Source organism: Aulonocara stuartgranti (genome assembly GCF_965226115.1).
Source record: "Aulonocara stuartgranti genome assembly, chromosome: 7".
Taxonomy (NCBI): Eukaryota; Metazoa; Chordata; class Actinopteri; order Cichliformes; family Cichlidae; genus Aulonocara; species Aulonocara stuartgranti.
Window position 1 is genome coordinate 11,376,887 of NC_138945.1, and position 15,857 is coordinate 11,392,743.

The window sequence follows — 15,857 nt, forward strand, 5'->3', positions numbered from 1 at the left end:
GATCGCTGACAGCTATAGGGTGAATCTCAGTATCTGAAATGTCACTCAGCAGTGAGCTGCTGACCAAAAAATTATCCAGATGAGAGTAGGAGTGATGGACATGTGAGAAAAAAGTATATTCCTTACTGGTGGGGTGAAGGGAGCGCCATGCATCGCAAAGACCAAAGTTGCTCATATACAGTTTGATTATATTTGTGGACTGCCAATTACGCCGAGTTCCTGCTGTATTGAGCCTACCCATTTCTCCATTTAGTCCAAGGTTGAGGTTGCCTCCAAGAACAAGTGTGCCATCTAAGTGTTCAGAGAGTGCACTGAAAAAACCGTGAAAGAATGAGGGATCATCAACATTTGGACCATATATACGTACAATACATAGCTTTTTTATCAAGTATAGATAATTTAATGATTAAGAATCTGCCCTTGTTTGTCCTCCTAAAAAAATTGTACCTAGTATTATGGAAAACTTGGGTCCACTTGCTACATTTGCCAAACCTTCTATCAGGAACCTTGATGGTACTATTGACTCAGCTCTGACTTTGGACGCTCATGTTAAATCTCTGGTCTGCTCCTGTTTTTATCACTTGAGAAACATTGTTAAGCTGAGTCCCATTGTATCGCGCTCCGAATTAGAAATTGTCATTCGTGCATTTGTTTCATCTCGTCTGGGTTATTGTAATTCTTTGTTTACTTGTTTATGTAAAGCCTCTTTGAAGCATCTGCAAGTTGTTCAGAATGCTGCTACAAAGCTTCTGACCAAGTCTTCCAGGTACTCCCATGTCACACCCCTCCTGATTCAGCTGCACTGGCTCCCTATTAAATTCAGAATCCACTTTAAGGTTTTGACCTTGACTTTCAGGGCTCTGCATGGACAAGCACCAACATATATCAGTGAAATTTAACATCCATACATTCCCAGCAAGTCCCTGAGGTCATGTGATCAGGGTTTGCTGGTTGTCCAGCACACAAGGCTGAAAACAAAAGGCGACATAGCTTTTTTTAACTGTGGCCCTCAGACTGTGGAACTCTCTCCCTTTGAACATGAGATCTGTGGACTCAGTGGTCGCTTTTTAAAAACAAAAAACAAAAAACAAAAAAAAAACAGCTAAAAACTCATCTTTTTAAACTTTCTTTTGGTTGATTTTGATTTTTATGTTTTGGCTTCTGTGAAGCACTTTGTGATTTTTATCTTGAAAGGTGCTATATAAATAACATTTTACTTTACTATTTGCCCATTACGCAAACTACGGGAGATCCAGACTTGGGTCTGTGATGTCCTTCAGGTAGCTCAGCACCATACGGGGCAGAGAATATTTCCTCTAATGTAGAAAGGAAAGAAAAGGAATATGCAAACATGGCGAAATCATTTAAAACGTGATTATCTTAACTGGACCTTTATTAATCCAGCAAAAATCTATGGCAAAAATTTCAGATGCTGGCCAAGGAGAAACAGAATGACAGAACATTGTCAGAATAATATTCTCCAAACGTAACATCCCAGTGCACTTCAGACTCATCAACACCCTTTGACAAAAACTGGCTCATCACAAGGGACAGACTCATACCGTAAGCGGTGAAATGTCTTCATGAACTAAAATGAAGTTTGGTTTTAGGACCATCATAAAGTATTGTATCAGAAATAGGGAAAGGTTCCCTTTCATACAACTTGTACGTCTAAATGTCCAAATGTTTCAGTCTAGCCTTGATTTAAACTTTGATTACCATGCAGCTACAGAGATAGATTAGCCCTCTTCACAGAGCGGTGTTACCTGAGTAGGATGCATCAGTCAGCAGAGTAGAAGAATGGGTTGTCCATTTATTGTATATGTGTGTGTGTGGTTCTTAGAATTCTTGCGGGGCAAATATTTTATTTTCTAAAAAGAACACAAATGACTTCTGAGCTGTTGCTATGGTGTAGAGGTAAAGAAATGTTGTTAAACGCCAAACAAATGCATAGTAATAAGCCATGGTGTGGGGGAAAACTTTTGAAAGAACACCAGATCTCAATGGGGAAGAAATTATGCTCGATATCTATACTCCTATGGATCGGGTCATGTAAGGAATGAAAGGATGCCACATTGTTTGATCGACCTACAGAGGGGTGAATTCAAAGATGCCATGAGAGTTAAAGTTCAAAAGTCAAAGTGTTTGTGGTCAGTCTGAGTATTTCATGCTCCTAATGGCAGCCAGTGTGCTTTTGTCTAATATGTAGTGGTCTGTGTCCCTCCATGGTTATGCCTTCCCAGACCATCACTTATCCACTGGCAAAGCGGTCATGCTGACACAGGGTCTTATTGGTTTTATGGTCAAGCAGAGAGTGTGTTCACTTTTCGCTCTACTCAAGGGCCTGCCCGTTTGCCTGCAGTGAACTCTATTGTCAGATTGAGGCAGTGTACAAAGTATGTGCCACCACTGGTCTGTGAGCCACTGTTGCTTGTGTCTTGTGTGGGTAGTAGAGCAGGCCAGTGGTGGACCTGGCCGACCTGATATACAGGCATTTGAATACTGTTAAGATGGAAACAAAAACTCAAAGTTGCTTTATGTCTTCTGTTTGCAGGCATGGATGACAGGTTATGTGTGCCCCCCAGCTAAAGGCCTCAGTTGCCATTACCTGTGCATCCATTCAATCCCTCTGTGAGCATGTATCGCAGGAACGGGCTGTCGGATGGTACTAGCATCAATTCAGTCACCTCAGAGGTAAGGACATGGTTCTACAGAGATTATTGTTTGTTTGTTTATTTTTGTTTTGTTTTTTAATAATCCCCAAGTACTGTTAAAGAGAGCAACATTTTTTTTAAACAAATCCAAACATGCTAGTTTTATAACGGATGCTTCCATTATTTTGCTTAGCACACAGAAACAAAATTATTTAAAAATAACCCCAAAAGCTACAAGGGTCAAAATTATTAGTGTCCCATGATGCTAATAGCCAGTTGTGTATCCTTTTTGCTAGATAACAGCCTGCAGTCTCCTAAAAGAAAATCCCAGCCCATTCTTCTTTGAGGAATCTCTTAAGCTCCTCTAGATTTGATGGTCTTCTGGCATGGACCTTGGCTTCTAATTCACCCAACAGATTTTTAGTAGGATTTATGTGAGGACTTTGTCCAGGGCTAAATCAGAATTATCTTTATTTGTGCACACAAACAAGGGATTTGACTCTGTCCTCTCTGCATGCAACACAAGGCTTTGTGATACCTTCTCAAGTAACAGTTCAAACCCTTGCAAAACTTTATATATATATATATTTAATACACACACACACACACACACACACACACACACACACACACACACACTATATAAGTTTGTGTATATATAGTATACAAACTTGCAAAAGCTTGTAGCTGCCTTGTAGCTGCCCCAGGGCAGCTGTGGCTACAATGTAGCTTGCTATCGCCAGTGTGTGAATGTGTGTGTGAATGGGTGGATGACTGGATGTAGTGTAAAGCGCTTTGGGGTCCTATGGACTAGAAAAGCGCTATACAAATGCAGGCCATTTACCATTTACCAGGCCATAAATATGGAAGAAATACCTCAGATTTAACTTCATTTTTACAAGCTTTGAGCATCAAGTTAAAGCACCTCATTGCTCAGCAATGGTTTGTGTAATGGCTCAATTTCTTTTAAAAAAAAGGTCAGTTTTTCAGAGGGCTTAATAATAATGACACTGGTAATTTTAGTTGGATTTCTGAAATATTTCTACTACAGGTGCAAATAGAAATAATTGGTGCTTTCTAAAGAAAAATAGTATGTTTAGAATTGATATGTTGAAAATCCCTGGTTTTGTGTAGAAAAACTTTCATACGGGGGTTAATACACGGGATGGGAGAAAACATGATGCCCTAAACATTATCTTATGCGTGCTGTCTCTGAAATATAAAATGTATCCAACATTGTACTTTGTAGTACAAAGCTGGTGGGTTTATTTGTTTGTTTGTGTTTAATGTGAGTATTCAGTTTATATTTTGTATGTATTTTTTATTTGATATTTATATCAAAATGTCATATTATGAAATTGTTGTTATAACAATGCCATACATTTGCTGCTGTGTATGAATAACAACAAAATAAGCCCGGGCATGTCTGAGAGTCAGAGGTCGTCAGAGGTGCACATCCCCCTGCCAATGACTTTTGAATACCTAAAAATGGATCTACTTCAGAAAACTCCAAAGAAGCAGAATATTTTGCAAAATATAACAAACAAAAAACAAAACAAAACTTTCTGCTAAATGTGGAATGTGGGAAAACCAATGACTGTAGAAAACAGTCAGAAAACAGTTTTCTACAGTCATTGGAGAAAAAAAAAATAAATGTGGAAAACAAATGTTTTTCACTACTTGAGGCTGTTAAGTACAACCAGGCTATGACGGACGAGATGTTAGCAGCTGGTGATGAACAACTTATATTTTAAATAAATTACTGAACTACTTGCCAGTTGTACTCCGTATGACAGGAAGAATAAATAGTGGATGGAAGTTACCGATATTGTTACCTGGTAGAAAAACGGGGCATTAAGCAGCTGGTTAAAAAGCTCGACCCAAGAACGTTCCAGGTTGAAAATATTTTTCAGTTTTATTATGTGACATTATTGTGCAGTTCCTGCAAAGTTGCTTGGTTATTGTTAAAGTGTTAAGCAGTTATTTGAGATTTTTATTTAAAAAGCTTTCCAGGGAAAACTGCCTGGAAAACATTTTCGTGCCTGCATTTGGCTTGGTGTGACTGGATATAACGCCGTGTCACTACTATTGCATTATAATGCATTGCACAGCATATTAAAAGGCAGTAGGTATTATTGAATCTCTAATTCAGTTCAGTTCAATTTTCTTTCTTTTTTTTCCTTTTTTAATTCAAATTCTGTTGTTTTCAATCAAATTCTGTTGTTTTCAATCAAATTCTGTTGTTTTCATTCAAATTCTGTTGTTTTCATTCAAATTCCGTTGTTTTCATTCAAATTCCGTTGTTTTCATTTTAATTCTGTTGTTTGTTTTAAACTTCCGTTGTTTTCATTCAAATTGCATTTTTTGTTCTCAACTTCCGTTGTTTGGCACAGCAAGAAGGTCCTGAGTTCAATTCCAACATCAGGCCGGGGTCTTTCTGTGTGGAGTTTGCATGTTCTCCCCGTGTTTGCGTGGGTTCTCTCCGGGTACTCCGGCTTCCTCCCACCGTCCAAAGACATCCAGCTTGTGGGGATAGGTTAATTGAATAATCCAAATTGCCACTAGGTGTGAATGTGAGTGTGAATGGTTGTCTGTCCCTGTGTGTTGGCCCTGCGACAGACTGGCGACCTGTCCAGGGTGTACCCCGCCTTTCGCCCTATGACAGCTGGGATAGGCTCCAGCCCCCTCCCCCGCGACCCTGAAAAGGATAAGCGGAAGCGAATGGATGGATGGAACTTCTGTTGTTTTCATTCAAATTCTGGTCTGGGGTCCGTTCTTCGTACCTCGCTAAGTAAGTTAGCTGGATTTGATTGTTGACGATTTCGCGTGATCTTGGATCGTTCGGTTCTCCGAAGCTCATCCGGGACTTGCTGCCATAGCAACAGAGCCGTGAGCGTAAACCTGCTTGGGAGCAGGCTTACTTTATGTAAACAGGATTAGATCGCGGCCACTCAGGTATGTCCGCTTCATGTATACGAAAGCAACAGCGATATTTTACCACTGTTTTTCCATAAATAAATATTATCAATGTAACTAAAGATAATGCAGTACTTGATCCTTTCATTGATTTCATACAGATACATACAGGTCATTTCCTAAAAAAAGTGAAATGTACTATTAACATTCTATTTCATGTATTTGATTATTTCAGATGTAATTCATATTTTAGAGTTGTAATAGTAAATTACTTCGTGTAATCAAGATGAGAGACCACGGCTATAAAAGCAAAGGTGGATTTGGGAAGCCTGTCGCAGCCATGTCCTGTCCGTATACGCGAGCCACCCATTGCGGAAGGAGCGAGATTGATAAGGAGAGTTTTCAGAACTCAGCGTATATTGCGGGATAGACAGGATCCTTTAGCTCAGCGCGACAGTGTGCTCATTGAGAGATATCGATATTCCCGAGAGGGTATTATTTACTTAACCAACTTGTTGACGAGGGGGTGCAGGACCACCACCTGTCTTTTTTTTGCTCTGTCCTTTTCTTGGTTGCTGTTATAAACAAACAGATTATTTCAGGGTCTCTTTTCAAGAGACTAAAAGCAATATAAGTGATAAATATTACCATTCTGTAGAATATTCTTATATTTCACTTTTACTTGTTCCCATGTTCTAGTGGGTCCTGTTGTGGCTCTAATGTGAAAGAGGATATGATATAATGTAATATAATATAATAAATTTACCCTACCGCCTACTGGTGTTGGCCAGAGGGGCCGATGGCGCGATATGGCAGTCTGGCTTCTGTCAGTCTGCCCCAGGGCAGCTGTGGCTACAACCGTAGCTGCTTCCACCAGTGTGTGAATGTGAGAGTGACTGAATAGTGGCATTGTAAAGCGCTTTGGGTGCCTTGAAAAGCGCTATATATATCCAATCTATTATTATTATTATTATTAAATTACTTACGAGTTTAATTTGTCAGCAACTTTCTGCCAGCCCTCTCTCCTTGCTTTTGCAGCCTTTGCAGTGTTCCCTTGCGTTTTAATTAAACTCTGAAACTCCTGAAATCCCTCAATCAAGAGTTCTTGCTCTGCTGCCGAAAAATACTGAGCGCGCTCCTTCGACATTTTCGCCGACCAATCAAAGGGTTGCCGATCAATGTTTCTACTATCGATGCGTAGCCCCTGTTAAGCCACCCAGTGATCTCACATTACTTCATCCAGCTATACTAATCGTCAACAACAGGTGTGTTCGGAGAACTGGAATAGCGAGCTCAAAGTTAGCGCAATGATTTGATCTTGGATGTGTCATTTGATCTTGGATGTAGTAAGCGAGGTACGAAGAACGGACCCCTGTTCATTCTTATTCTGTTGTTTTCATTCAACTTCCGTTGTTTTCATTCAAATTCCGTTGTTTTCATTCAAATTCTGGTCTGTTCATTCTTATTCCGTTGTTTTCATTCAACTTCCGTTGTTTTCATTCAACTTCCGTTGTTTTCATTCAACTTCCGTTGTTTTCATTCAACTTCCGTTGTTGTCATTCTAATTCTACTCTTGTTATTCAAATTCTATTGTTTGTTTTAGAATTCTGTGGCTTTAATTCAAACTCTGTTCTATACATTCTAATTCTGTTGTTTTCATGCAAATTCTTTGGTTTTTGATCAAATTCTGTTCGTTTAATATATAGCGCCAAATCACAACAACAGTTGCCTGGAGGCGCTGTTTATTGTAAGGTAAAGACCCACAACAATACAGAGAAAACCTAAACAATCATATGACACCCCCCCCCCAATGATATTATATACAAATATACTGACAGCTGGAAATCTGCAATTCTAATTTGATTACAACCTTTTGAATCAGTGAATACAAGTGCTCAATTGCTCAAACCGCTTACTTGCTTTTGCAACGCTTCTCTCCGGAAACATGTCGCAGAACTATAACTGTAACTAAAGGAGGGTGAAGGAGGGTTGGGGGGTGGTAGGAACAGGCATGAAGGCCAGCCAGCCAGTCAGGAAGCAGAAGACCAAGAGGTGTTCTTCCTTGCTGCCCTCTGGTAAGTTTCCTTCAAACCAGAGTCTTCCACAACAGATAGAGAAACACTGCTTTTATGCTTTATGGCTTATTGTCTATTTTCTATTATTTGACCTATTCTTATTGATAGCTTATTGATGGCTTATGTCTCATGTGACTCAGTTACATCAAGCACTGAATTTTGTTACTACACTATACATGGTACACACTTCTACACCTTTATTTCTAGATAGATAGATTTTCCACAGCTTAAACAAATGTATGCATGTTTCCAAGTTCCTTTCTGGATCACTAGAAATCAAACTATCTATTCAGCCATCTTCAACCATCACTGGCTCTGTGGAAGTAGAAAAACACATTATTTTAGACACTTTGAGACCAACTTGTGGTCTTGTTGGTTCCATGTCATCTGCACTGTACTAACTATGGTTCTTTGTTTCTCAGATTCTCCACCCATCTTGCTCAGCCATCTACTGACCAGTGAGACATTTATCATGCTTTATGACCAAGCACCTACCTGCTTTCCCACCCCACTCCCTGTACTCTCAGCTGTTTGAACACTTTATAAATAAAACTGAATTAAGTATTTAACATACATGTGGACTTGGAGAAGGCATTCGACTGTGTCCCTCAGGGGGTCCTGTGGGGGGTACCTCGGGAGTATGGGGTGTCTGGCGTTCCCCCGGACAAGCTGGAGGAGGTGGCTGGGGAGAGGGAGGTCTGGGCTTCTTTGCTTGGGCTGCTGCCCCCGCGACCCGGCCCTGGATAAGCGGAAGAAAATGGATAGATGGATTTAACATATGTTTGTGTTGTTTATGAATACAAATAACTAAAACAAACACTAAACATATAGATATATCTGTATTATAATTTAATGTGTTACCATATTCTTTCATGGCATATTTCAAGTCCTCGGGCGCTTGGATCAGAAACACTCTGTTGGTTAATATCATGTGATTAAACTAAAAGAAGAATCACTCTTGGACACATTATTTGCTCACTTGTATTAAGGCAAATAATACAATATAATTAATAACAAATATAACAATAATGATAAACCACTGGTGATAGTCAAAGTTTTTTTTTTTTTTTTAAAAACAATGTCACTTCTAATGACCAGTGTCTTTTAGTTTTGTTTTTAAAGCCTTTATCTGTTGAGTTTGGTGATGTATCATACAAATGTTGTTGTAAATGTTTAATAGTGTAAAGATGTACCCATAGACTGACCAATACTGTGTAATATTGCTGATAAGGCCAACAGGAGGAACCAAATAATCTCGTAACTGAGAACTGTAAAGATACCTTAATTCCCAGACAATTTCTGTATTCATGTCACTTTTTTCTAATTTCTCATTTAGAGAAATTTAAAGAATTTTGTGCCTCTTTTGTCTTCTGTATCGTGAGACCCAAAAATTATGTCAAATTGGCATTGTAAAGGTTTTCTCACTTCCTAATATGCATCTAGATACACAAGTATAATACTTTACTGAATTTCCTGGAGGAATCCACCCGAGGGATTAATAAAGTCCTATCTAATCTAGTTTAAGTATGTTTTTGTTTGTTTTTTATTTAATTATGTGATCTAACTTTCTCCCTTTGTGTGGCAAAAAACAATGTATATGTGTATATCATTATCGTCAAGGACCAGCCAAGGTCCAGTCAAGAATCAACCACAATGTCTCTAATTCAGTAACTGCCGGGGGGCTGGAGGTTAGAGTTGTGTGGTGTGAGGAGCTGAAGGAGGTGCACAGGCAGAAGGCTGTACAAGCAGACTGTTGGGAAGAAAACACCATAAATTAACTTCTGCTTAACTTGCAAAGCTTTGGGCATCGGGTCCTTCTGTTACAGTGTATCTGCCCCACGTTCAGCCTGGTTCTGCTGGAAATTTCTTACTGTTTCAAGGGAGATTTTTCTTCCCACCACTACCAAATGCTTGCTCATAGGAGGTTGTTTCTCCCAATATTTGTAGGATCTTTATCTTGTCAGTATAAATAAAATTTAATTAGATGGAAATAGCTTTGTGGTGTCTTGTTGGGTTGTGTTTGAAACAATTCCGTAGTTGCCGTAGTAGTGTTCAATATAGTCCTCTAGTCGTTTTCTCCAGTATACGAAGTATGCATTTTGATACCTGTCAGCTGGATTCTTTATAGTAGAGTAAAAATCCAGTGTTTAAAGTGTGCCTCATTGTGCGGTACATTATGAGTGATGCATGCTGTTGAGAATTCATGACAACTACTGCAATAAAAAATTTAAATCTACACACACGCCAATTTCAAGTGGCACCTCTAAAAAATATTTAGTTAAGAAATTTGTGGCATTTTCAGTACTTATTTTACTCACTGGTTGAGAATGACCAAACGCAATAAGCCTAAGCTTAAGTGCCAAACTCCACCTTAATTTTTCATTGATATTTTAATACCCCCTGTGAATCTAGACTGTTATTCTTGTCACAATGTGGGTTTGTGTTTCTGGGCTCATTAACAAATTATTTTCTACATTTGAAGAAAGTTCTAAACTCAGAGGACATGGCCAGATTCAAAATTTCAATGCTGCTCTTGGGTGGCTCAATAATTATATAAATCACAGAGAAAAGTTTATTATTTTATTTGTTTAAGCATCAGAAGTACTTTCTTCGACAGAGCATCAAGTTTTACTCATCATATGATTTGTGTTGATAATACATTTGTAAATACTTCTTTAAAAAATATTAAAATTAATAATATTGATATGCAAAAATGTACTGCACATGTACTGTATCAGAATCAGAATACTTTATTGATCCCTATACCTGTATATATTTATAGTGGATAATTGAGGATAATTTGGGGGGCATTTCCACTGCAATCTGTGTCTACTGAAGAATGTAAAGAGAACTATTGGTATTGTTGTAAAGGAGTATTTAATCTGATGGTAATTTTGGTATCAATTATTATGTATTAATTTTTGACATTCCTAACCAAAGTCACTACTTTTTTCATTGTTACTGTGAAACAGTGAAGAAACAACTTACCACACAAGTATGGCTGGCAGCAAATCACAATTGCCTAATCTGGCACAGTAAAACGTAAAATATTTTAGTTACAAATCAGAGGATTGTCTTGCATGAATTGTGACACTATTGTATCTTGAGTTATTCTGTGATAAATTGATGGTGAAATTTGTTTCTGTCAGGCCAGCAGCAGCTCTGACTCTCTGCAAGGACCTTATGTGAACTACGCCAAGAGCTACGATGCGGTCGTCTTTGATGTGCTTAAGGTGACGCCTGAGGAGTTTGCTGTAAGTATGTTGATTAAATTAGTTTATGAGGTTAATGAATAACTTCTATAAGAGAATATCATAGAATAGATATTATGGAATAGATGATAGTAAATGGCATATAAATTTAATTTAAGTACATTTTCTTTAAAAACCTTGCCATTTAACATTATTTTCAGATTTTTAGGTGGCAGCCTAAGCTAAATTGATTATACCAAACATAATGATAATTTTAGATGATGCTTGGTTAACATGAGTAATTAGCTCAACAATAAAATTAGCTTAGCTTAACAATAAAAATAATTTACTGTTACTTGGAATTCAAGTTGGACTTCAGATTTTTTTTTTCTTTTACTACAGCAGAGCTTCTACAACTTTGAGTGTAATTTAATTGAAAAAAAATATATATAATAGAAAGAGTCATCTCTTTTGGTCATCTTGTCTTGACCTGGTCAAAAGTGGGTGGATCTGAAGGAAAGGAATACAGAATGAACAGTAAAGACTAACCCTTTTATCCTGGTTAATTAATTTTCATAATTGCTGGAAGCAAAAGTCGTTGAAATTAAAATCCAAGCCCTAAATCAAACATGATTGTGATATATTTTATTTTCCAAACTTTTTTGGTACACTGGATTTTTAATCTCCTTGTGGCACCCTTTGGAGCAACAACTGCAGTCAGGTATTTACAATAACTGGTAAGGAGTCTTACACATTGCTGTGAAGGAATTTTAGCTCACTCATCTTAGCAGAATTGTTATACTTTAGCCACTTTAGAAGGTTTTCAAGCATTATCAGCCCGTTTATGGTCATGCCTAAGCATCTCAACTGGATTAAACTCAGGACTTTGGCTAGGTCACTCATAAACCTCTATTTTATTTTTTTAAATTAAGTAATTCATTTTTTTGGAGCCATTCAGAGGTAGATTTAGTGATATGCTCCGAATCATTTTCTGGATGAAAATGATGCTTCAGGGTATAAACTGATAGCTGGACATTGTCTTTCAGAATGTTCTGGTAGAGAGCAGAATTCATGGTTTCATCAGTTGGTATGATGATCTTTTCATGACATGCTCTTAGTTTCATGCCAAATGTAATGGGTCACAAACCTTCCAGAAAGTTAAGCTTTTGTCTTGTTAGTCTACAGAATATTTTCCCAAAAGTCTTGGGTTTTGTCAAGATGTTTTTTAGAAAATGTGAGACAAACTTTTGTGTTTGTGGTCACTTGTGGTTTTTCACTTTGGATGACATGGATGACATCTTTGCTTGGTCTCTTTGTTACTGTTTGATTCATGAAGACTGACCTTAACTGAGGCATTTGAAGCCTGCGGTTCTTTAAATGTTATTCTAGGTGCTTTGGTAACCTCTTGAATCACTAATGTGGTCTTAGAATAATTTTAGTAGGCCAACAACTGTTCCAAGATTTTTCCATTTGTGAATAAGGAATACCTCCTGTACACCCACCACCCACCTGCTGGGCGGCGGTCAAGGTTGGAAGCCCTGGGAGACTGATCCCCCCAGCTGTTGAGGCTGGTAATTGGGACATGGAACGTCGCCTCTCTGGTGGGTAAGGAGCCTTAGCTAGTGCCTGAGGTCAATACCAGCTTGATATAATCAGGCTTGCCTCAATGCATGGTGAGGGCTCTGGAAGTCTTCAGGAGACTGGATGGACTCTGTTCCAGCCTGGACTTCCCCTTCGTAAGAGGTGGCAAGCTGGGGTGGGTATCCTTGTATCCCGTCGCCTTGATGCCGCTACTTTTGGTGTTTTTCTCCAGTGGGCCGAGAAGGCTGTTTCCCTGTATCTTCAGGCCAAGGAATGAGTCCTGACTGTCATTTGTGCTTATGTGCAGAATGATGGTTCAGAGTATTCAGCCTTCTTGGCGTTGCTGGGTGGGGTTATTGACTGTATTCCATTTGGGAGGAATGGACTTCCTGATTTGAACCTCAGTGGTTTTCTCTTATTGGACTTTGTCAATAATGAACACAATATTTGAACATAAAGATGTCAATAAGTGTACGTGGCACTAGATCTCTGGACACTTAGATGAAGGAGGAGCTGAACCGTCAGCTGATCACCACATGTGGTGAGTTGGATCAGGTGGCAAGGGAGGATGCTGGACAGACATGGCACACCAAAACATATAGCGAAGGTGCATTGGGAACACCTGGCAGAAGCCCCTGACCACAAGATGTTCAACTCTCACCTCTGGCAGAACTTTAATAGTGTTCTGAGGGAGGCTGAGGACATTGAGTCTGAATGGCAAAGTCACTCAGGTAGTTAACAGGGTTTTAATAGTTTTGCAATTTTCATTAGTTTTTTTATTTTTATTTAGTTTTGACTTCAGATTTTCAATTTTATATCAGTTTTAATTAGTTTTTACCAATTGTTTGCTAGTTTAGTTTAGTTTTTATTTTTTTGAAAATCCTTAGTTTCAGTTTAGTTTTGATTAGTTTCAGTTATAGTTTTAGTTGTGTTTGCAATAATTAAGTGTAACAAAATCCCAGTTTCATCATATCAGTCATTCTCTTCTGCTTATCTTTGGGTATGTTGCTATTCCAGCTACCATACCCTGCACCCTGGACAGGTCGCCTGTCTGTCGCAGGGCTAACACGCAGAGACAGACAACTCACATTCCCACCTATGGGTTCTTTAAATAAATAAATAAAGGCAGATGAACAACCATTGATACCAGGCAACTATAAAATGTACAGTGGGGCAAAAAGTATTTAGTCAGCCACCGATTGTGCAAGTTCCCCCACCTAAAATGATGACAGATGTCAGTAATTTGCACCAGAGGTACACTTCAACTGTGAGAGACAGAATGTGAAAAAAAAATCCATGAATCCACATGGTAGGATTTGTAAAGAATTTATTCGTAAATCAGGGTGGAAAATAAGTATTTGGTCAATAACAAAAATACAACTCAATACTTTGTAACATAACCTTTGTTGGCAATAACAGAGGTCAAACGTTTACTATAGGTCTTTACCAGGTTTGCACACACAGTAGCTGGTATTTTGGCCCATTCCTCCATGCAGATCTTCTCGAGAGCAGTGATGTTTTAGGGCTGTCGCCGAGCAACACGGACTTTCAACTCCCGCCACAGATTTTCTATGGGGTTGAGGTCTGGAGACTGGCTAGGCCACTCCAGGACTTTCAAATGCTTCTTACGGAGCCACTCCTTTGTTGCCCGGGCGGTGTGTTTTGGATCATTGTCATGTTGGAAGACCCAGCCTCGTTTCATCTTCAAAGTTCTCACTGATGGAAGGAGGTTTTGGCTCAAAATCTCACGATACATGGCCCCATTCATTCTGTCCTTAACACGGATCAGTCGTCCTGTCCCCTTGGCAGAAAAACAGCCCCATAGCATGATGTTTCCACCCCCATGCTTCACAGTAGGTATGGTGTTCTTGGGATGCAACTCAGTATTCTTCTTCCTCCAAACACGACGAGTTGAGTTTATACCAAAAAGTTCTACTTTGGTTTCATCTGACCACATGACATTCTCCCAATCCTCTGCTGTATCATCCATGTGCTCTCTGGCAAACTTCAGACGGGCCTGGACATGCACTGGCTTCAGCAGCGGAACACGTCTGGCACTGCGGGATTTGATTCCCTGCCGTTGTAGTGTGTTACTGATGGTGACCTTTGTTACTTTGGTCCCAGCTCTCTGCAGGTCATTCACCAGGTCCCCCCGTGTGGTTCTGGGATCTTTGCTCACCGTTCTCATGATCATTTTGACCCCACGGGATGAGATCTTGCGTGGAGCCCCAGATCGAGGGAGATTATCAGTGGTCTTGTATGTCTTCCATTTTCTGATGATTGCTCCCACAGTTGATTTTTTCACACCAAGCTGCTTGCCTATTGTAGATTCACTCTTCCCAGTCTGGTGCAGGTCTACAATACTTTTCCTGGTGTCCTTCGAAAGCTCTTTGGTCTTGGCCATGGCGGAGTTTGGAGTCTGACTGTTTGAGGCTGTGGACAGGTGTCTTTTATACAGATGATGAGTTCAAACAGGTGCCATTCATACAGGTAACGAGTGGGGGACAGAAAAGCTTCTTACAGAAGACGTTACAGGTCTGTGAGAGCCAGAGATTTTCCTTGTTTGAGGTGACCAAATACTTATTTTCCACCCTGATTTACGAATAAATTCTTTACAAATCCTACCATGTGGATTCATGGATTTTTTTTTTCACATTCTGTCTCTCACAGTTGAAGTGTACCTCTGGTGCAAATTACTGACCTCTGTCATCATTTTAAGTGGGGGAACTTGCACAATCGGTGGCTGACTAAATACTTTTTTGCCCCACTGTATATCTTGGCCCCAATGAGACTATTGACTCTTGCAGCACCGGGTGTTCATAATTTTGGTTCAAGTGAATTGATAAACTTTTTGAAGGCAATTGACTCACACGGTTATGTAGATATCCCAGTCCTGTTGTCTCGGGATGCATCACGCTGCCTTGCCTAGGGTTAGCGTCTGTTTCTGGGGATGAGGGTTGAGTGTGCTCCCTTACATTCTCAAGGTAAGCTAGGTTAGCCTTCTTGTGTGAGCTTTTCAAGTGCACTTTAAGGTTTGTGGGATTTTTTTTCCCTTTAGAAATGTCCCTCATAATTTGTCTCTTTCCACTACAAGACACTTGCTTTATCCAAAACACAGTCATATTCAAAGTAATCCCAAATTGGACTCTGGCGCTTTCTCCCGACTTTTCCTGACATGATTCTGCGCGTGGACGGAGCAGCAACACAGACGACTCTACTAACGTACTGGCCACCTGCTGGCATAATTAGACAGCAAGAAAAAAAATCTGGAAACTAAACTTCATTTTCACCCTTGACTATTGTATGACACGCACACATCAATGAAAACTAAACACATTTTTGCTATAAATTCAGTTAATTTTAGTTAGTTTTCCTTTTTTTGTTTTTATTTTTATTTCCGTTAATGAAAATGTTTTTTCACTTCTAGTTTTCGTTATTTC

General features: G+C 39.3%; 1 protein-coding gene across 1 annotated transcript in view; it reads left to right on the forward strand.

The window, feature by feature from the left end:
• Window positions 1-15,857, forward strand: part of LOC309711089 (ras-specific guanine nucleotide-releasing factor RalGPS1-like) — a 95,117-nt gene that overhangs the window by 11,880 nt on the left and 67,380 nt on the right. Inside the window, exons 3-4 of the mRNA XM_082541118.1 lie at window positions 2,555-2,694; window positions 10,795-10,899. Coding sequence (XP_082397244.1) covers window positions 2,638-2,694; window positions 10,795-10,899 — 162 coding nt within the window. The 5' untranslated portion in view covers window positions 2,555-2,637. The remainder of the gene's footprint in view (window positions 1-2,554; window positions 2,695-10,794; window positions 10,900-15,857) is intronic.